The sequence below is a fragment of the Platalea leucorodia genome (assembly GCF_965183815.1).
Source record: "Platalea leucorodia genome assembly, chromosome: 21".
Taxonomy (NCBI): domain Eukaryota; kingdom Metazoa; phylum Chordata; class Aves; order Pelecaniformes; family Threskiornithidae; genus Platalea; species Platalea leucorodia.
In genome coordinates this window covers 6808330-6830988 of record NC_138843.1, presented here as the reverse complement: position 1 = coordinate 6830988, position 22659 = coordinate 6808330, and the positions used below count along the sequence as shown (strand labels likewise).

Here is a 22659-nt window from a genome sequence, read left to right as displayed (position 1 = left end):
GTAAAATGAGCTAGAATTAGATACTTAAAGAGCGTAAATCTAATGAACAATCCTTTGAAGTCTCTGAATTTACCTTTCACTGGTGAAATGTAAGCCTTATTTGTCATTTGGGCTTTTTGATTGTCTGGTGTGTATTCAGCTGGGATATGAAAAAAAGCATCTCTTACCTTATCCTGCTTGGACTTACTACTTTTTCTTTCTCAGTCTATGTTATCATAGGAATATTCTGCCTCGCTGCCTCAATTGGTCTTTACAGTTGTCTGTCTCCCTTTGTAAGAAGATTCCCCTTGGGAAAGTGTAGGTATGTGGCGACTTCTAAATTTTTAATAGGCAAAATTAATTTTTTATAATGTTGGGTAGGTGTGGGATTTACAAGGTGGTTTCATACTTCAAAATGTTTATAAAGGAGGAGGGTAACTACATAGACAACTGTAGCTTTGGTGTGTTTCATTTTCAGAATCCCAGACAACAACTTGCCTTATTTTCACAAGCGTCCACAGGTCCGGATGTTGCTGTTGGCGGTATTTTGTATCTCTGTCAGTGTAGTCTGGGGAATCTTCAGAAACGAAGATCAGTAAGTGTGTATTTTAGTTTCTCTGCTAGAAATTGTAATATGCTTTGTAACTATAAGTAACTGACATTCGTAGAAACCTAAACTTATCCAGAATTTAGGACTGACAGGAAAGAAACTAGAGACTTGGGCAGAAATTCTTAGTTGTTCCTTGTGTACTTCATCTTTGTCTTGTTGGTTTAAGTTACAGACAACTGTCTGTTGTTAGGCTTGAGTTTCTCTGAGTCCCAGTCCATATTCTGATCTCTTTGGCTTAAGACAGCTTTTCAGAAGTGGTATGGAAAGTTGGACACAAGTTGTCTAACTTATTTCTTCAGGTGATGGTCTGCATGTGCATTTGCTCAGAGGGAATAAGAGCTGTGAAGATTGTCAGATCTTTAGTTTCTCTCAACTGTCTGGTATGAGCAAATAATTATCTGTGTCCAGTATTGCTGTGGTACCTAATTATAGCATGTTCTTCTTACCACTTTTGTTAGAGATTTTTTTTTTTTAACCCCTTACCTCACTCCCAGATGCTCCAGTTTCCCCATATATACATGATGTGTTCATCTTCTTGGTCCCTCTATCAGGGGTTCTGTGTTGGATCTGAAATGCTGGCTTGTGTTTCTGCTGATGGTACCAAAGATGTCTTGCTTGTGCCTTGAATGCCTGTTATTGCCTTGGTGGGCTCCATTTTCTGTGTTAAGGCTGTGGATCATTCACTGACAGAACTCATAAATCCAGGAAGCATCAACTGTGAAACACCTTTTAGAGAAACAAGTATCAGACTGAGGAGTGCAGAAGTAGTATAGAGCTATTCCAAACTGGGATATTTAAGACTAGGAAATCCATTTGCTGCCTCAAAGCTGGAGTGGACCCAAGTGTCCCCCTGCACAAAGCTCCATCAGCAAGTGCTCAGGTATTGATCTCAACAGCATAATCTCTCATCTGCATCTAGACCTTAGCGATTTTAGGGAAACCTTAGTATTTTGTATCTCAAATCCTACTTCTGTTTGATCCTAGCAATCAAGAGTAAAGGAAAGAGCCCTTGCTTTACCAAACTTGCAAAACCCAATTGCGAAACAGCCCCAGCTATAGGTTTCCCTCAGCACACAAGGGTGTACACACATACACAAGCCAGAGGAGCCCAGCACTTCCCGGTTTGGTGCCTGCTGACCTTGTTCAGCCAGTTTTCAATCCACCTCACTGGCTGCTCGGGCAGCCTATACTTCCCCAGTTTCTCTATGAGGATCTTATGGGAGATTGGCAGTGGAAAGCCTAACTGAAGTCTAGGTAGACCATACCCCCCACTGCTCTTCCCTCATCTACCACACCAGTCATTTCCTTGTAGAAGGTTATCAGGTTGATCAAGCACAACTTCCCATTTGCGAATCCGTGCTGACAACAATGTTGATTTCAAGCAAATACTTCTAATAAAGTTTTTTGTCCCAAGCAGGTCCCTGTGAGGGCAAGGCTTGGTCTGGCTTTCCTACTCTTTCCTGCAAAAATGTTACTCTCCTCTCTGTTTAGGTGGGCCTGGGTTCTGCAAGATGCTTTAGGAATCGCTTTCTGTCTTTACATGTTGAAAACAATTCGCCTGCCTACATTTAAGGTATGAACGTTAAACAGATGTGAAAAGAGGATGTTTGCCAGTATGTGATTGAACAGAGGAGCCACTTATAATGGAGTACATTGGCTTGGAAATGCACGTCCGTTCATATGTAGCTTGGAAAAGAGTGATCTAATGAGTATAATATAGACCAATAAGTGGCATGTGATTGTTATGCATGGTGTTTGGTTCTGTAGAGTGTTGACTGCTAGTAAATCACACGCCACACACTCACTTGTGGGTTTTGTTTTTTGTTTGTTTGGGGTTGGTTTTTGGTTTTTGTTTGTTTTGGTTTTTTTTCCAAATTTAACACACAATTGATGCATCATTGTGGTGTTTTTTCAAATTTTCCAGAACTTATTCAGTATCCTAAGATAAAAATCAGTATTAGTCATTTAGTTGCTCCTTAGGCAGCTCTTCAAACTCTGTTTCAAGTTATCTTCACCTATAAATTTGTTTCCCTGTACAGACTGTCCAAAGTAATGTGGATACTGTTTCTGGCTATGCCTGGCATCCTCCAGAGAAAATACAAACCCTCTTAATATTTCCTAACAAACTGAAACAGCACCATCTCCAGATTTTACAAGATAAAGAATTTTAGGGACTAACATGTAATTTTGTGTATAAGAATTATACACAGATTTCCTTTATATGGTGCATGTGAGACCCAATTCCTCCATCGAAAATATTTAGGAATTAAGGAAAATACATGGGTGACTTGTGTTAGTCCTTGTTAGTGTTTGCCTTGAATAGTTTTAAGTTGCTAATTATGAATTCTTTGCTGTTTACTAATGCATAGTATGTAAATACCAAGTATCTTGTCTCTTCCTTCAGGGTTGTACCTTGCTCCTCCTGGTTCTTTTTGTGTATGATGTATTCTTTGTATTTATCACACCTTTTCTAACAAAGGTAAGTGAAGTACTTATCTAGTGCCTGCTGCTCACAGAGCAAAGTGTGATGACCCCTGTTTATCTGTGTGTTCCTAAATGATCCCAGACCTGCTGAGTGAAGTGATTTACAATTTTCTCCTTTTTTCTTTAGACTGGGGAGAGTATAATGGTGGAGGTGGCTGCAGGCCCGTCTGATTCTGCCACTCATGAAAAGGTACTGTATATGGTCTGAAAATATGGCACTAACTTTCAGCTACTACACTTTCAACTTCTCTGAAATTCAAAGACCACAAAGCTGAAATGGAGATGCCAGTCTGAAAAGAATTAAATGTGGAAATAAGCACTCCTGAGCTCTCTGGAAATCTATACTAAATACAGGGAGCAAAGCAGACTATAGTGGTTCATCACAACAGCTTTGGTCTTCCTTTATCTTGCTTTAAAAGGGTTTCAGTATAAGGAAGCTGGTTAGCTCAGCTTCACAAAAACCTGTGACCACATCTGTAAGTATAACTTACTGCTAATGAAGCATATACATTTTTACCTAAAGAGATAAAACTTACATGATCAGTCTCTCTTCCCCCTCCTCCCCTGTTCTGAGATTTGCTTTATGAAAAGCTGAGGCTATAGGCAAAGGAGAGAACCACGAATTGGAGACAGAAAGAAAACAGAGGTCAGTATTCAGTGGTTCTGGACCATTTGACAGCAGCCAGCTGCGTGCACAGAGCTGTACAACATGATGTGGCTGACTTGGGGCGGAAAGTACGTGAGATGTAGGAGACAGTGAGATACGGTGTGCAAGACAAATAAGAAATTAATCTATAGGAAAACTGGTTTTGTTAATTTAAGGATGTTGGGTCTCTTCAGCAATGGATGTAATACTGTCGCATGGGGAAGTATAGTAAAGAAAATAGTTGTTTGCAGGATGAACTACGAGTGGATCAATCCATACTGATTTCTTTAACGTCTTACGTTCTTGTCTTTTGTACTCCTTTAGTACCCCTTTAGTTTCAGTTTTATGCACAGAATGAATTGTATAAAACAATAACGATTGTATAAGTAGATGAAATTATTCTGGCACTAACAAAAGAAAAAAAAGAAAATAAAGTTTTTACAGTATTAAAGACAGTAAGTGTTTGCAATGGACTTTGCCGTACTGTGTCTCAACGTTGCAAGCTATGTAATAAATAGGAACTTGGGGGGGAAGTCTTTAAAGTGATTTTTTCAAATCACTTTTAAAAATTATTCAAGTCTTTACTCTTTTGAGACTTTTATTGCAACCAGTAGAATGAAATATAAATTGTTATTTCTTATGCATGTGGCAGCTTACCTCAATTTTTTACATTCCTGCACTTAAAGCAGAGTTCATATCCTATTGCACGTGAGGACTTTGATATTAATACAGTGTTTTGAGATGTCTGTCACGTGGAGTTGTCTTGGCTGTTTGTCTTGAGAAAGTATTTCATCACTCCTATCTTAAATACGTTTTGTTAGTTATCAGCAATATTAAAAAAAGATTTCAAATATAAGGATCTATAATGTAAAAAAAAGATACATTTGCTCTGTTTGAAGTCTTCAGTTGCAGTACAACAGGCACACGTTCTGGTAGATGGTGTCAGTATGTAGAGAAAACAGCTTTGCATAAGGCATACATGTCTCATTCGCAGCTCCCAATGGTCCTGAAGGTTCCACGGCTGAACTCCTCGCCGTTGGCTCTGTGTGACCGGCCTTTTTCTCTCCTAGGATTTGGAGACATTTTAGTTCCAGGTATTTCTTGTTTGGCGTGTTAAGAATTTTACTTGTCACGCTGTCATATTAGTTTATTCCTCTTGTGCTTCTGCTTCAAGTGGGAAGTTTGATTTGACTTCTGTAAACCTGATAAATCTGTAAGTATATCTTTTATGTTCTTTTCTTCTGCACTATTCACTTTTTCCATAAGAAATTAAATGCACATTAATCTTATGGTTCAGTTTCACATGCAGTGATGTCAAGAAATGTAGAGGAATCTCAAGAGCTGATTTAGCAACTAATTTTATAGTATAAAACATCATTAATAGTGATAGAGGAAATTATTTGTCCATTTGCACATGATTTGAGTACACACGTACCTGACCACTCAAAACTTCATAATTCCGTTAGTCACACAACATCCAGTGTTTCTACCACACTTTCAAATTTGATGTTAGGTATTATGTAGAAGTATGGCTGGCAGCACTGCAGGTGAAAACAATATCACTTTGTTTATATATACTACGAAAACAATATGTATCTTCTGGCTTTCAGATTTCTTCTGAGAAATCATTTGTTTTCTTGTCTTTTGGGAAATATGAACTGTCATCCCTCTCTGTGTCCCCTCCCTGTCCCCCGACCTATAATAGGTATAGTCATTAACCATAAATTCTTTACTAGGAGCTGGAAGGGATGAACTCACCCATATTCTTGTTGTGAACACTGTATTTTTACAACTGTTTATTAGGGATGGGATGACGTTTTGTATCTAGGACCTGAGTATTTGTAGATGGTAATTTTATTATAAGTGCTTCTGTTGTACTGGGCTTGTGTTACCATATAACTGTTTTTGTGCACTGTGCGGCTTCCTGAATGACGCTGTCATAGTACGTAAGCACTGGGGGTGCCCACATAAGTGTTGGGGTGAAAAAAAAAAAATCTTAAAAGTTCCTAGATAATTTGATGGTTTTGTGTATCTTAATGCATGAATGGGTTGAAAGCATGTTGTAATTTTTCTTTCCTTTCCTAGGCTTACTGGTGGCCTATTGCCATAGATTTGATATTCAGGTGCAGTCGTCCAGAGTTTATTTTGTGGCCTGCACAATAGGTATGTATAACAGTGACGCTTGAACACAGTACCTACAGCAGTTGCTCCCTTTAAAAGCATACCATCAATCTCATATTACCTAGTTTGGTTTTTTTATTCTTCGCTTCCTTTTATTATAAAACAGAAATATTTTAGCAAAGTACTTTTGAGGCTAGGCCTTCCATCACCAAGTTATCTGATGTCATTTTCCTGAGCTGTTTTTTCTGCCTATATAAGGGGAGTTTCTTCTTATCATGGTTTGTCTCACTATAACCATTACATCTACTCCATCTTTATACATGCTTAGCTACTCATTCTGGTTTTTTGATTCATGAATCTTTGACTTTATTGCATATGAAAATTCAGGTTCAGGGATATTTTCCTTTGACTTTGTTCTTAACTTCTTGTGTATTCTAAAAATCTGTGACCTATGGTGCAACGAATTACGTTATGATGGCTGTAACACCTCCAAATTAGTTTTCTTCTTTAGTCTGTCGAATCCAGAGTTACATGCCATGGACTTAAAGACGACTGATGAATAGGACCTTACAGATTTCTGTTGGCTTTGTTACAAACCATTTATGCTAGCAAAGACTTAAGATGCTTGCAATTAATGTTGTGAAAAATTTTCATGAAGAACTGCTTTAGAAATTCTTTTGAAAAAATAGCTAGGTTCTTGGACACTTATAACAGGGTTAGAGAGATGCCTTTATTTCAATGTACTGAATCTTAAATAATTTCCTCTCATATATACTTAAACGAAACTGTTGTCTTACCTTTTGTTGTCTTACTTTCAAAACACATTTACAGAAATCGATAGGAAAATGTTCTATCAATGAAGAGTCAGCAGCGTACTATTGCAGCAATGAAAACTAACCACGTACAGGGCTATGTTAGCAAGATTGAGTCAGCGGTGTGAGAGAAGTGGTTGTTCCCCTCCATTTGGCAGTTAAGACGACTGAGTCTGGAATGCTGTGTCTAGCCTGGGGATCCCTGGTGCAAGACAGACATTGACATACTGGAGTAAAGCCAGTGGAGGCTATCAAGATGGCTGAGGGCTGGAGCACATGATTTTAAAAGAAGAGAAGGCAAAGAGGAGATTCTGCTGCTCTCCGCAGCTGCCTAATGTGAGGATGCAGAGAAGACAGACAGACTTTTCTTACAGGTGTGCAGGGACGTGAGGCAATAGATTTAAGCCACAAGAAGAAATATTTCAACTAGATATAAGGAACTCTCACTAAGAACATAATGTGCCATGAAAAAAAATTTTTTTAAGAACTGTAAAAATTTATTGAGTATTGATTAGAATCATTTAGGTTGGAAAAGACCCTTAAGATCGTCGAGTCCAACCATAAACCTAACACTGCCAAGTCCACCACTAAACTACGCCCCTAAGTACCACATCTACCCGTCTTTTAAATTCCTCCAAGGATGGGGACTCAACCACTTCCCTGGGCAGCCTGTTCAGCCTGACAGCCCTTTCAGAGAATACATTTTTCCTAGTATCCAGCCTAAACCTCCCCTGGCACAGCTTGAGGCCATTTTCTCTCATCCTATTGCTTGTTACTTGGGAAAAGAGATCAACACCTATCTCACTACAGCCTCCTTTCAGGCAGTTGTAGGGAGCGATAAGGTCTCCCCTCAGCCTCCTTTTCTCCAGGCTAAATAACCTCAGCTCCCCCAGCCGCTCCTCCCCAGCCTTGTGCTCCACACCCTTCCCCAGCCTCGCTGCCCTTCTTGGGACACGCTCCGGCGCCTCAATATCTTTCTTCATCTGGTTCCTGAATAAAAATCAGTTGGATTTACCTTCATCATTCTGAAAATGTAATTGAAAATAAGTATGTGAGATCCTAGCTGCTTCTGTTCTGCTTAAGAATTTTTGCAGAATATATGCAGAAATTAAATAGAAAGTAATAACAAGTTATACGGCTGGCTTGGCTTGGTTTGGTTTGGTTTTTTTAATGGTGTTGCAGGATAGTAAGAAACAGCTAAAGCCAAGCCAAAGAAGAAGTACATGTTATAATGGTCAAAATAATTGTCTGTATCTCTTGAATTCATAAATACAGTATGAGGCACAACATTTGTTTATTTTGCCTTTCTCAGACTGCCTAAGGTAATGATTTATTTGCACAGTATGGACCAGGCCGATCCCACTACTTTCACAACATGTTATCATCAACAAAGACTGTAGTATCTCCGTTAAGTAAAGCACTATTCCAAGTTTACATTGTGTATATTATGCTTTTGTGTGAAGAGGCCTGAAAAAATTCTGGAGATGTTGTTTACATATTACTTGAAAATAGTTCCTGTTAGAATACTCATCTAGCTAATTACTTAGGTGTTCTTGAGCAGAGCTATATCTGAATAATTGGGGTTTGTTGGTTTTGTTTCCTTCCAGCATACGGCATAGGCCTTCTTGTGACCTTTGTTGCCTTGGCACTGATGCAGATGGGCCAGCCCGCTCTCCTCTACCTGGTGCCCTGTACTCTCCTCACAAGCTTTGCCGTGGCTCTTTGGAGAAAGGAGCTCGCAATGTTCTGGACGGGCAGCGGCTTTGCGGTGAATACCAGTTTGATATGAGTGTCTTCAAGAAATACTAATATTATAAAAACCTAACTAGAATTAAAGTTGAGTAAAATATTGCAGTATTATCAAACAAAACCAAAGATTTTTGTTTTGCTTGATTGTTTGTTTTTTTTACATTCTTGTTTTGCCTCAGTAAGGTTTTCTTTTTTTAATGTTTATGGACACTTAAACTGGCTAGTGAAAAATAAAGTAGACCTTGTCTATCCTTCTTGATTCTGCTGTAATTTTACTGGTTTGATCTCTGAAAGTATAGCAGTAGTAGTAGTAAAATATTAAAATATTTTATATAATATTATAAAACATTATATTTTATATAATATATCCTTAAAATATTTTTCTTCCTATTTTTTCACAGCCTACTGCTTATAAAGGTTGAAATCTAGTTAACTATAGTAAATTATCACTTTGTTTCATGGTGGTACAAGTGAAATTAATTTTATTCCAAAAGGAATAATATCTATTGTGATGCATGATTATAGATTTTGAATAATTACTTGAAGGGCAAATCTATCAAGCTAGAGGTTCCCCTCAACAAGTTTTATTTTGTTATTCCACTATTTGTGATAACCTTCACAACTTTCCTGTAGATAACTGAATTTAATTGTTGGAAAAATATTTGAGATCATCTGAAATGTGATGGAAAAGTTGCTAGCTGTTGTACACTGGTAGCAGAGGTGGGCAAAACCAGAGAACGATGAAGTGCGAAAGTGCTATTTGCCTGTTCCTGCGTAATCAGCAGAGCACATCTGAAATCAGCAAGGAACTATCAGGCAGAAAGCAGTTAAACACATTTCTGGAAGAAAAATCCCCTTGTGTACTATAAAACGCAAAGACAGGGTAACTGCGTATGCATGTGTCCACTACTGGAGAATGATAATGGAGATGATGGACTTCTTCATCTTGTATGACCATCACTCCTGATAACTGGACGCAGTAAGTCCTGCTTTCCGTCATTCTGACTGTGATCTTCCATTTGCAGAAAGACCTACCTCAGCCTCCCTTGGTGATAGCTCCTGTCAACTGCCCTGAGCTTCCCAAAGATAGCAGTGTACCAGCCTCTCACCAAGCCACAGAGCAAACGACCAGTCCTACCCTCCACGTGAAGGAGCTGCATGGCCCCACCTCAGCTGCAGAGGAGCTGGCTGATACGGACACAAAGACGGACCAGTCAGAAATTTCTATTGCACAGAGCGAGGAACCAGCTGGTCAGAATAAGGACGACCTTGAAAGCAAATGCTTAAATGCAGAGCAAAAACAGCTGGAATAAACGATGTGATAAGAACTCCTTATTTTCCCTCACAAACATATCCATATAAAACCAGTATGTATTTAGGACTGGTTTAGTAGTGTTTGCGTTCATTGAGGAACCTCACTTGGGAGTCTGATCATCAAATCCAACAACGAATGTTCTGCCTCCGGCTTCGGTACAGCTATACACTTCAAACATCTTTCTGAAATATGGTGCTCTACAAGGGTTCTGATGTATGGATTTCAATGATCATTTTATTAGTGAATGCCTTTGACCGTTCCATTTTCATTATACCAGGGTAGTATTAAGAGTCTTTATTTACACAGTACTCTGTGCTTGTGTGGCTATTTTGCTGCTTTAGCATAGCGTAGGTTAACATGGAGGAAAAGCATTGAACAAGTCTGCTACAATGCTTAGTTGAGAGAAACATGATAGAGTTTTTAGCACTTTCCCTGTTGTCACCTTTTACTTTACTTTTCCCTACTTGTCAAAGCCATTGATACAAGAGAATGCTTTAGTATAAACTGACATTCAGGAAATGCAGAGAGTGGTTAAATTACCAGCATCTGAAAGGATTTATACTACCATGGTGCATTAAATGCATCTCTTAACTTTTTCTGTTTTTGTTTTTACTTCCAGGTACCTGGGTTGGCTACTAGTCTAGTTTAAAAGGCAGGATGAATGGAGCTACAGGAAGCTTTCTAAGCACTCGTGTATGAACTCTAGGGACTGTCTCTGAAAATAAGCAGTGTTTGTCACAGAATGCTGTCTGGAAACAAAAGCATATTAAGAATGTTTAATGTTTTAGCATAAAATACAAGCCAAATAGGTAAGAAAATAGGTAGTAGCACTATACTAAGCTTAATAGGCAGGATTTTCATTGGGAAAATGTTAAAGTAATGCAGTAGAAGTTCATATGTTTGGGGGGTTGAGCTTCTACTTGTTGCTTGTTTAAGGAATATAATTGCAATTTCTAATTCCGAAGAAAATAATCTGGTGTTTTCATTCCCAAGGAGCACATATGGTGCTATAATCAGGTGCGATTTAAAGCTACTTGCTGCTCAGTAACTAATCAACTGCCTCAGTCACGTTTTGTCTTTGTCCCAAAAGGAGCCATAGCATGGCCTGCCAGGTTCTGGAATGAGGCTGTGATCTAGCCTGTTATTTTGCACCTCTTGCTATATGACGTTGTGAAGGACTAAATTTGTGAATTTAAAACTTTTTGGGGTGCAGCTGGTCTTACTGTATGTCCCTGGAATTGTGTGTTTTCCTGTATAACGTGATTGAGTCTTCTATGCATCAACTTGAGTACACATAGAGGGATGATGTGATGTGCATATTATTTATTCCATCTAAGAACATTTGGCTTTATCAATGGTGTCTGTTCTACACTTAAATTGCAATCCCAGAAAGCCTCCAAGACTTCACATTAAAACTGAAATAGAAAATGGAAGTATTCTAGGAGCCTAGAATATGATTCCAAATTGCATGGAACACATAGTCTGCAGAGTATCTGAGAGCCCCAAATGTCAGGTACAAAAGTATCACAGTGACACGATCAGAGGCAATGCCTTTAAATTAAGGGTCTCCAGTTGGCATGTTGAGTTGGGTTCTGAAGGGCTCTCGTTTAATGTTTGCCTGTTAAATTTCAGCCGTTGTCTTTCTGGCTAGGTCTTCCAAAAGTTTGCCCTGTGCTTTTTGGATGATAACTTCTGTTCGTATCTGTTTCACATTGGGTGGATAGGATTCTTTCTCTAGAATGTGAAAGGCTTTCTGTAAAACCACACCAAGCTTCAGAGTTTTACCAGCTTCTGCTTAAAGCCTCAAGCCCTGTCTGATAAGTTGATTTAATGGTGAGTTTCTTGAAAGGCTTCCTGAGTCCAAAGGCCTCGGCTACATTTAATTTACAAATCACCCTAATGGAAGATAGTAGAACTAGAGAGATCTGTTTTTCAATCTCTTCTTTAATGGACTACGTTACTTTTGCCAGCAGTAATCTGAACCAATTATTACTAATAAAAAGCAACAGAGACATTTTACTGAAAACTTCAGCCGGCTGGATTATGCCTTAATTTAAGCCATTGTATACGTACGTATATTAAATTAAGAAAACAATCTTGTGTTTAAATAATGAACTTGACAAATAGCAAGGAAGCAAGTTTGGAGACTGACTCAAAGTTCTATGGTTTTTTGCCTTGATTGTCTTTCTGTCATAATGTTATTTGGAATAGCTTTTTATATACTTAAAAGCCAGTAGCTGTCTGATGATGAAGCATTAAGTTTTATCACCTACTTGAAAGTGTATTTTAATATTTGTTCTCTTATGTTGTGGGTTAGGAAACAGTTTCTTTCTCAAATTGTTTATAACTCAATTAAAATGGAAGAATTCATAACACTGAGCTTGTAGGCATTTAGCAGTTGCTTTGTTCACACGGCATTCTAGCCAGGTCTGCCTGGAGCACCTGCTTCGCCTTCTCTTTCTGGGGGTTTCCATCTGGTTTTAGGGGGGAGGGTTGTTTGTTGGGGTTTTTGTTTGTTTTTCAAGCTACAAAGATCAATGCAGGAAAACCCCAATAGCTACTCAATGCAATATCTCCAGTTCAAGTATGTAAACTGGCAATGAGTTACATACCTTGACGAGTCCAGTACTGTACAAATCAGGTAACCCTGGTGCACCAGTTTGGCTGCGACTGTTCGGACCCTGATCCCGGGCAGTTCAATCACTTCCATCGCAAACCAAGGCTGTGCTTTTTTGTCTTTCAAAAATCTCCCTGACTCGCTTAACGTAGGACTTAATGTTGTATAGCAAAATGTGAAGATATGTTCAGTGTAGCTGACTGATTTTATGTGATGACTGCAGATACGCATCCCACACCAAACTTGAGTTAAAATGCTCAAAGTAAGGAAAGTAATGTTAATGTTAAAAGTAATGTTGATGTGCTTCTTGTTTACGTCTTTCACATACTAAGCCTTTAGCTAACGATCTGAAAATTCAATCATAAGGATTCTATTTCTGAAAACTTGTATGTGTTCAGGGGAAGTACTTGTTTTAGTTAAAAAATAAATAAATAAATAAATAAAACAAAAACAAACAAACAAACAAAAAAACCCCCAACCAACCCAAAACAACAACAATCAACCCCACTGTAAGACCCATTAAAAAATAATAATAAAAAAAACCAACCTCTTTGGATCACAGGAGAGAGGATCAGATTCTTTCCTGGGTCTGAAATTACTAAATATCAGTGTGTTGGACCAAGTGTTTGGTTTTGACTGTGCCCTCCTGAAGGGCTGCGCAAACGCAGCTGAAGGTAGAGTGTAACCTGAAAGCCTTTATGAAGGGTGACAACTAAGGGAGACGTATCCCAAACCCGCTTTTAATTTGGGGGATTTTTTTTTTCTTGTCACAAATGAAGAGCACTTTAAATGAAATATATAAAAAAGAAACAGAAAAAATATATTCAAAAATATATTCTGTTTTTACCAGTGGCAGTAAAAACCAGCACAACCAAATATGTAAGAATTATGACAATATTTAATGTTTTCTCTAAACTCAGACAAATGCCAGAAGACAGAAAATCTGCAGCACAGCATATTTTCCGATAGGTTTATTACCATGTCTAATAGAAGGCTTTGTTTAGAAAACTGTTGGTTTCATTTTTTTCCCTTCTTTTATATTAACCGTACCAAATTTCTTGAACTTTTTATGTGATGTTGATCTCAGATAATCAAACTTTTCCTTCAGAAGCTACTCTTTTCTTACGGTAGCCCTCAGTATGTCTTTTGTTAAGAATGCCTTGCAAGTCTTGATAGTGTTTTTCAGACGTGCCCGTTTCTGTGTTTCAGATTTGGGGTTTGCATCCACGATTCATTGCTCAGACCGAGAACATCTCGTGACTGTAATCCTCCTGCCTGTAGATTTCTCACTATGCTGGGAAGTAGCACTGCCTGTGGAGCCAGAAAGAAACTAGCTCGTAAACAGTACTGAAAGAACACTATTTTAAGCTGTAAGAATGTGGCTACATTCATTAATGAATTAATACGCCGTTTGGGAGATGCTGTGTATTTACCTGCAGCTCTTACTTTGTTCTCTGGTATCTGATGGGCAAAAGAGTGCTTAGAGATTTTAAAGGTTTCTAAAGATTTCTACTTAACCACAAACCACGTTCTCCTATAAAGTTCTTACTTTGAAAGCTCTTTCAAAACACAATACTTGGGTCCACATATATGCTCCGTGTCTCCTGGATATCTCGCCCTACCGTTTGTAGAACTTTTCCTGGCTAGACAATTACAAAAAAAAAAAAAGCAGCAGCCTATATTGGGTGTTGCCTTGAAGTAAATGCTTAACATGTGGCTATTTTAGTGCAAGATCCTGCAGTTTTGTTCTTGTCTGTCTTCTCTTTAGCCCTGTGGTTGGGTAGTGCGTATATTGCTGGTTTCTTGCACTACACTGGCTGTTTAGGATGTAAACCCCTGTGATATTTCTTTTTAATGGCAGCTTTGTTGATTATCAATTAACAAAACAGAGTATTTTGTATATGCTTTCATCATTTGGCCTGTTACTTGTAGTACATTCATGGGTAAATAAGCTGGCTAAGCAGTAATGTGCAACCAGTGCGTACTGACACTTGACACACATAACATTGACACAAGTAAGTGTTTGAAATGTGGACATACCAGCAGATCCAAATATTTGTCCAAAGCCTGCAGAGGTGGTGCCTTTTTCCATGACAAATATGATCTCTGATGTTTTAAAATAAAATCTCTGTAAGGGCTGTGTGCTCAGGAAAACGAGGACATTATTATTAGAGAGTCCAGAAGAGAACAGGAATTACAATCAGAGGTCCAGAAACTATCAGCAACAAGGAAAGATGAATTTTTAGGTATTTTATCTCGAGTGTGGTTTCCCAGCTGGCAGCAGGATGTGAAGCACAGTCGCACTAACAAGCTCTTTGGCTTTTCCATTTAGGCTCTGTGCCGATGGTGCCGGGTAGGATGGAGAGGGAAGGGATAAGACAAAAGTGAAGGTGGTTCAGAAAGCATGAGGAGACACTGAAAAAGAATGGCAGTGGAAGCGTTTACTCCAGAGAGGTCTAAAACTACTAAAGAAAAGACCTAAGGGCACGTATCCAAAAGTCTGAAATGCTACTGCAGATTGGAAAAACAAATTATTTTTTTGTTTTTCAAGGAGGGATGGCATTAGAATTAATAGACTTAAATTACAGTACGGGAATCGGGGGGCTGGTGGTAGAAAAATCTCTAAGAACGGCTGACAACTTGCGTGGTTAGCCATGGGAAGCATATGAAAGCTCTGTGGGGTAGGGCTATTTCCAATGCAGGCCATTGCTGAGCTCATCTGGTTCTGAGAGCAAAGAATGTAACCACATAGACAAGAGCCACATCGTGCCACTTGTGTCGGGGGCCAGCGAACAAGCCCTGGCCCGCCTCAGTCCAGGTGCAGTCTGAGGGCTGGGCTTTCTGTAATTCAGTGCCAACTTCATCGCGTACCTGTCAGTTTGAGTGCTTTACAAGCATTGTGACTGACAATTCAGATCTTGTATTACAAAGACTTTTGGTTTTGTTTTGCTAATCTAAAGATGATAAATCCTCTGGAAAGAAACCACATTAAAGCACCTGTTAAATAGATGCAGTGCTCTTTCTACTGAGATAAGAAATTTTTTTTTAAATGTATGTCTAATTTGTTGAACTCCATTGAATGTTTCTGGCACCCTGGAACGTTTCTGGAACAGGACAGCCCTGTGTGCGACCAGAAGCTTCCTTTGGCACTGGCACAAGAGAATTGTGTCTTTGCTGATCCTCTGTGTCTTCTGCATTTATCAGTTACGTGCTCTCCTGTGTTTCACCTTTGCCTTTTCCCCGTCCAGTTTTATAGGTAAATATTCAAATTATGTGGAGTAAAGATGAGGTTTTGCCATCTGTAGATTAGTGATAGATGATAAATAATGTGCTTAAATTGGATTTTCTGAATTTTCTTCCTTAGCTGAAGGTGGCATTACAGTTTATCAAGTTTCTCACAGTATTTTCCTGTATGTTAGCATGCAAGTTTAGCTCCAGATGGCAAACTTCATCCAGGTATCTATCTCTGAGAAATCTTTGAGATGATCTGCAGGCTAGAAATTTTTGGTTGAGAACTGCTCACTGCTGACACACGTGCACTGTGTGTTGTGAACCTTCTTTGGGTGTTTAATGTAAACATTGGTTAGCTGAAAAAATGCAGAGACATGGTCTCAAATTAAGCAAGCTCATTATAGCTCCTAACAAAAAAATTAGTGACTTACGCTGGGAGGGTGCCCTGCAGTACCGGATAAAACACACCTCATAGTCAGGTACTGCTGAAAGATCCGTACGGAGAGCGTGGTGCTCTTCACGAACAGCAACGCCCTGGCCAGTCTGCGCAGTTGGGTCAGTGGTGCTTCCAGGAGAGCAACCCTTCAGCCTTGGATGGTACCCAAAACTCCTAGCGATACTGTTTCCAATGCAATAACCTTCTCCTGAAGCCAGAAGTTTGTAAAGGATAAAATAGCTCTTTTCATCTTAAAGGTGTAGCTGTAGTCAGGAAAATGCCATAAACCTGCCACTGCTCCGTTGTGGATCCAAGCTTTAAATGGCTGGGATGGTGGGAAGCTGGTGATGGCTGGGGGGAGCACAATCCTTGGCATGTGTTTGCCACAGCAAGAAACCACTAGTTTTTTGGGTTTTTTTTATTACTCTGCTCCTACTGAAGTTGTTCCAATTCACATTGAACAAAAACTGCAAAAAAGTGGTTCAGGTTTAGCGTGGCGAAAAAACCCACAGTGGTGCAGTTCAGTCTGGTTTGGGTCAGAATCTGTTTTTTTCTGTAGCGGACAACAAAAAAAAAAAAAAAAAAGAGCATGTCACAGATGTTACCACAGACACTCACGTGGCAGCAAGCCTGTGTGGGGAGATAGCCTTAATTTTGCTCTAATTGCCAGTTAATGGCAATGGTCTGCGTGCGCTGGTGTGAACATCTATTGCCTGTTTGTCTTCAACTCGTGCGTTGTCGCTTGTCCTCTCCCACAACCTTTGGATTCTCAACCTTTCGCAGAGCCAGCAGAGGCTGTGGGAGAGCAAACAGAAATCTCTGTTTCACAGTGCGCTCCTAGTGCTGTCCGAAACACATGCAACTGGGAATCGGTCCCCATAGCCCAGCTGGATGCCTGGACCGCGTGTTGCATTCATCACGGGGGGGTGTCACGTTTTAATGCTAAAAATTAACCTTTTTGATCATAGAAGTCACTGACAGTAAGTATGAGCTCTGATGCTTTCAGCCTAGCTACATATGAAAGCAAAACCTAACTGCTTAAAGAAAAATAGGGATTTACAGCCCTGACTGTGGATGGTCTGCTCGTTATTTTAAACCATGTTCCTCCAGTTTCTCCATCCAGCCCAGCACTGGAGGAACTGGGGCTCTATAACGCCCTAGCAATGTGCGAGTCCCGTTTGAACAACGCTAGGGTTACTTAACTAAAACTGAATTAGTGGTGCTTTGTATGTGGATCAGATGGGAGGCTGGAGGTGAAAATTTAGAGCAATAAAAAGGATTTTTGAGATGAGAATAAGGTACCTATTTGCTTAATGCTGGTTTCTGGGATGCTAGATGGTAGCTGCTTTTAGTGAGGAAGCTTATTCTTGGGAGGTAGCATTGTAAGTAGAACAGTTTTGTCTGATGTCTTTGTGGAAGGACTTTGTAATAATGTTCAAGAATAGTATATAGGCTAGTGTTAGGAAGAGTGCAAACTCTAAAGGTTGTTAATTTTAGCGCTTGCGAATGCATACGTTTAACTCTGCATATGTACGCATGAGGAATAAACTTTTTAAGTTCATTTCATAGGGTGCTGAAGGAAGGATTTTCTTGTGGTCCAAACCCTATGATATAGTTTTGCTGTTTTAAGATCTTCTATGCAGTTTGGCCCCTTAATTTAAAACAAAAACAACCAAAAAACAACCACAAAACAAACCCCCAAAACCACCAGCTAAGAGTTGGCCAGCGTAGGAAGATTGCTGTGAAAACTCAGTTCAAGTATTTCTCCTGCGCAGGGGCCGCAATGGCCAAACGAACTGAAGCTGTGGGAATGCAGCGCAGATGGGATGTAAAGCACGAGGGGCTCAGTTCTCTGCAAGGATGTAGTCGGTCATCAACAGCTGTGTCAGGGGTGCTGATAAAGTTAATATCCTTCCCTGATTTCTATCTTGCATCTCATTTACCCTGTCACTTAGTCAGTTAATCACATACACGATGCCTATTGGTTTCATAGTTGTAGTTCACCGGACTGCTGAACTGTAGACCCCCTTGTGTGAAGAGGGTAACTCACAGTGTAGAAGGTGTAGTATCTGCTAGGTGATGACTTGCAAAATGGTGCATGGTATCTACAAGGATAGAGAAATCAGTAATTTTGTGACTTTATCTATGATATAAGTATCTTATATCTATGGTACAAGTAAGATTATTTTGTTGTTGTTATTGTTTGCAAGTAACAACCACAAAGTGAACATGTCACCTCGCTACTATCTTCCTGTGCTGACAATAGGATAGAGCCATGGCAAAGACCAAGAGAAAAAGCAATGTTGTTTCCAAGTAGCAAAAGACATTTTTGGTAAACATTTCTGGTTTTCCAAAACTGTAGGTCTTCCTGTAATACATGCGTCAGATTTTCAGTTCAGTCTGGGTGGGTTCGTTCCCCCCTATGTCCATACAGCTTTTCACGGTTCTGAGATCAGGCCTCCTTCTGACTGAATTATAGCCTTGTACCCGATTGCACAGCATATCATAATATATATATTTTTATATATGTAAATACATTGTAATACATTTCCAGTGACTAAATGTAGATTTGCTTCTTCCTTCTGTGATGTAACATGGGGAAAAACCCGATTTCTAAATTAACAGTGGAGGGAACAGAATTTTAGGACAAGAGATGAGAATTATCCCAAGGGTTTCTGCAGAGTGAATTTTCCATGGAGTAATGAAGCCTGTTCAGGCACACACAAATACGGTGAAAGAAAACAGACTTGAAAATGACTGGTGAACTGAAATTGCAGTGTTTTCTTTTTTTCCTTTTGTTTTGCTTTTAAAAAAACACTGGAATTTACTTTCCTTTAGCCTGTTTTCATTTAAAACTGTAAAAATTTTCTAAAACTGTAAAATAAAGATACTTAATTTTTGAACTGAATTTTGCTATTTTGTATCACCTTTACATTTGAGATCCAGTTGTTTACTTCTCATTGTTTGCACCAGGTTGTGATAAAATGTCTTTTGCGATTTAAAAGATTGCTGCGCACAGCTTCCGTCTTGAGCTGGATTCTCCGCAAAATACTTAAAATTTGCCCATGGCGTTTTCAAATTTTCTGTTAATGTGCAAGGCTGGATACCAGGAACAGCGGTTCCATCCCCAGGCCATCCATGCAAGTCTCCTCTTTTCCCTGCTTCCGTAGCCCAGTGCGGTCGTCGCACCGATACAATCAGGTTTGACTGTGCTGTTGCTTGTTGTAGTGCTATTGCTCGGGAAGGAAGGTGGTTACTAACAGTCCCTCTTTTTAAAAAATAGCAAATTTCTACTGAATTACAAGGCAAATCATGGATATATCCGAGAATGGTACAAACTGAAAACGGGTGCATTTCCACTCGCTGGTTTTGTGCCCATGGTTTTCAGTATGCCCTGCATTTCACTTGTAGCTATGCAACACAGCCAGGAAGACAAAAATTGAGAAATTTCTTGTGTTGCCTGGCTTTAAAAAAAAAACCACAGTTGCAGCAAGACAGCCTTTCTGTTTGGGCTGTTGCTGGGGAATCGGGAGAGAGCTACTGCCATTCAGACAAAGAGGGTTCAAAACCAGAAAGACTGGTTTTGTGTTAAATAAAGGGTGGGAAATATTAAGATACAGTCTGGCTACAAAGCTCATCCTAAGGTATTCTAAACCTCATCCCATATTAGTTGAAATGGTAACTAGTATTCTAGATTCAAATGTACACCTCTATACTAGAACAAAGTTAGCACAATGAACAAATTGTATGACTTTTATATTACTGTATCTGGTGCAGAGACATGGACAGAGCATTTGCTTTAAAAAAAACCAACCAACCAACCAACCAACAACTAAATTACTGGTCTTGGCCCAGAGTGCTGCTCTAATGGGGAATTAAATCATTCAAAGAGGAGGATGTCTTCATCTGGGTTAGGTGAGACCCTACGCTGCCGTTCTGCTCAATTCGTAGAGCTGGCCCATGGTTCTACCACCAGCACCACAGGTGCGTGATCCATCACTATTGATTATCTTAATTACATTCAAAGCATCTCCCAAACGTCTTGCATATTTACTAAAGATCTGTCCTATGTGACCATTTCTGCATCTGCAGGAACAGTTTGTGTTGACTGTTTACAAGCATCTTCTCTATGTACAACCTGCTCGTTTTTTCAGCAGGAACCCCCTCGGGGAGTCTCTGGGAGGAAAGGCGATGCTCTCCACCCAGGAGGATGGCTCATTTATGCACAGGTGCTGCCTGAAGGTTGTCTTCAGGGCACACTGAAATTCCCACCTGGAGAGCTCCTGCACCAATTGCTCAGATGCTTTCTTATGAAGATCTTCAGTCAATTGCCTGGCTTCAAGTCAGTTCATTGTCTCAACTCAGGTCATTATCTCAGCTGTGCAGATGATTAAGTGAGGAGTTCCTGGTCCACCTTGATGACTTAGCTGCACTGGCTGTGCACACAGGGACAACCTTGATCCCCAGCTATACCACAACTAGCAAACTGGATAGCAAACTGGCTGGATGGTCACATCCAGAGGGTAGTGGTCAATGGCTCGATGTCCCAATGGAGACCAGTGACGAGCGGTGTCCCTCAGGGGTCCGTACTGGGGCCAGTGCTGTTCAATATCTTCATTAGTGACACAGATAGCGGGATCGAGTGCACCCTCAGCACGTTTGCAGGTGACACCAGGCTGAGGGGTGCAGCAGACACGCCTGAGGGACGGGATGGCGTCCAGAGGGACCTGGGCAGGCTGGAGAGGGGGGCCTGTGTGAGCCTCAGGGGGTTCAGCAAGGCCAAGGGCAGGGTCCTGCCCCTGGGTGGGGGCAACCCCCGGCATCAGCACAGGCTGGGGGATGGAGGGATGGAGAGCAGCCCTGAGGAGAGGGACTTGGGGGTGCTGATAGATGAAAAGCTGGCCATGGGCCGGCAATGTGCGCTTGCAGCCCAGAAAGCCAAGCGTCTCCTGGGCTGCATCCCCCGCAGCGTGGGCAGCGGGGCGAGGGAGGGGATTCTGCCCCTCTGCTCCGCTCTGGGGAGACCCCCCTGGAGCCCTGCGTCCAGCTCGGGGGTCCTCAGCACGGGAAGGACATGGAGCTGTGGGAGCGGGGCCAGGGGAGGCCACTGAAATGCTCCGAGGGTGGCCCAGCTCTGCTGTGAGGACAGGCTGAGAGCTGGGGGTGCTCAGCCTGGGGAGGAGGAGGCTGCGGGGAGAGCTGATTGCGGCCTTGCAGTGCTTAAAGGGGGCTTATAAGAAAGATGGGGACAGACTTTTTAGCAGGGCCAGTAGCCATAGGACAAGGGGTGATGGTTTTAAACTAAAAGAGGGCATTTTTAGACTGAACACAAGGAAGAAATTTTTCATGGTGAGGGTGGTGAAACACTGGCAGGGGTTGCCCAGAGAGGTGGGAGATGCCCCATTCTTGGACACATTCAAGGCCAGGCTGGACGGGGCTCTGAGCACCCTGATCTGGTTGAAGATGTCCCTGCCCATGGCAGGGGGTTGGACTGGGTGGGCTTTAAAGGTCCCTTCCATCCCAAAGCGTTCTGTGATTCTACAAACTACAAGATACACTTGAGTTTCATACAGCTCACTTGCTACAAGTTCCATAGCTCTTGCCACATATCCCAAATGATTTTAATTTTTTTTCTACTTTAGAAGGGAATGAAGGTTGCGTAGCATACATAGCAAATAAGAGAGACCTTTTCACTCACCGTAACGAACGGCAGCAGCCCAGACTTCCAGCATTCACAGGCCCAGTGCTGTTGTGTAGTAGGAGGTGGAAGAAAGCTACTTGAACAGAAAAATAGTGATGATGAGTGAAAATACAAAGCTCTGAACTTCTTTAGCCTTTACGCATAATATTAAGTATGAATCTGTGGTATTTTTCTTTTTGTGGTATCTGTATTCAGGCAAAGAGAGTATTTTGAATTTTGATCTCAGGTTTTTCTGTTTAAATACAACTCTCGTATTCATGGTTTGTCAGTCTCCACATCCCTTCTCTTCAGTGTCACCTCCAAGATAGCCTTGACTCTAGATCACCTCTCCATACTGCTCTCAGTAGAAGAGTTCCTTGGAAAGAGGCGCAGCTTTGGGAAGAGGTGTGCTGTGGGTCTCCAGTGGCTCCTCGCAATCAGCCTGTTCCCAGCAGCTGCTCCTGAGCAAGTCCAAAACAACCCCTGGCTCTACCCCAGGGGAATCTTCCCATCTTCTCAGGTATCTTTAAAGGACTGCTTTTTTCACTTTTGCCTCACTGGTGAACTGCAGTGGAGCAGAAGCAGTAATCTACTGTTATATCTTATTTTGGGGTTGATGCATCAGATCAGGACAGCTGTCACTAGTTCTTGCATAAGAGATTTCCATAAAAAATCTAGATGCTTTGGGGAAAAATGGTTAGGAGGGCAAATGACGTCCCATTATTCCTTCCCAGGTATCCATCAAAATGTCCTTATGATCTTCAGCCTCATCATGGTCAAGTATGGATGTGTCCTCTGCTAGCGCATAGCCATATAGTCCAGCCATTCGTGTGTTCCACGTTTTCCTCTGTGTGGGGCAGGGGAAATCCTCTTTTCATAGAATCATAGCATCGTTAAGGTTGGAAAAGACCCTTAAGATCATCGAGTCCAACCGTTAACTTATCAATTTTCCCTGGAGGATACAAGGAAACACTGTCTA

The 22659-nt window shown here is 40.7% G+C and overlaps 1 protein-coding gene across 5 annotated transcripts in view; it reads left to right on the top strand.

The window, feature by feature from the left end:
* The window catches only part of SPPL2B (signal peptide peptidase like 2B), a 34537-nt gene extending 15735 nt beyond the window's left edge, over positions 1 to 18802 (top strand). Inside the window, exons 7-16 of one of the 5 annotated variants that reach the window (XR_014230290.1) lie at positions 205 to 301; positions 458 to 574; positions 2081 to 2162; positions 2994 to 3068; positions 3201 to 3263; positions 4714 to 4813; positions 5805 to 5882; positions 8260 to 8420; positions 9427 to 10525; positions 13543 to 18802. Coding sequence is in view for 2 of the 5 variants with exons in the window: in XM_082331062.1 (XP_082187188.1) it covers positions 205 to 301; positions 458 to 574; positions 2081 to 2162; positions 2994 to 3068; positions 3201 to 3263; positions 4714 to 4813; positions 5805 to 5882; positions 8260 to 8420; positions 9427 to 9714 (1061 nt within the window). In the remaining 3 variants the exon portion in view is untranslated. The other 4 variants (XR_014230291.1, XR_014230292.1, XM_082331062.1 and 1 more) reach the window with 4 other exon arrangements.
* Positions 18803 to 22659: the final 3857 nt, after the last annotated feature.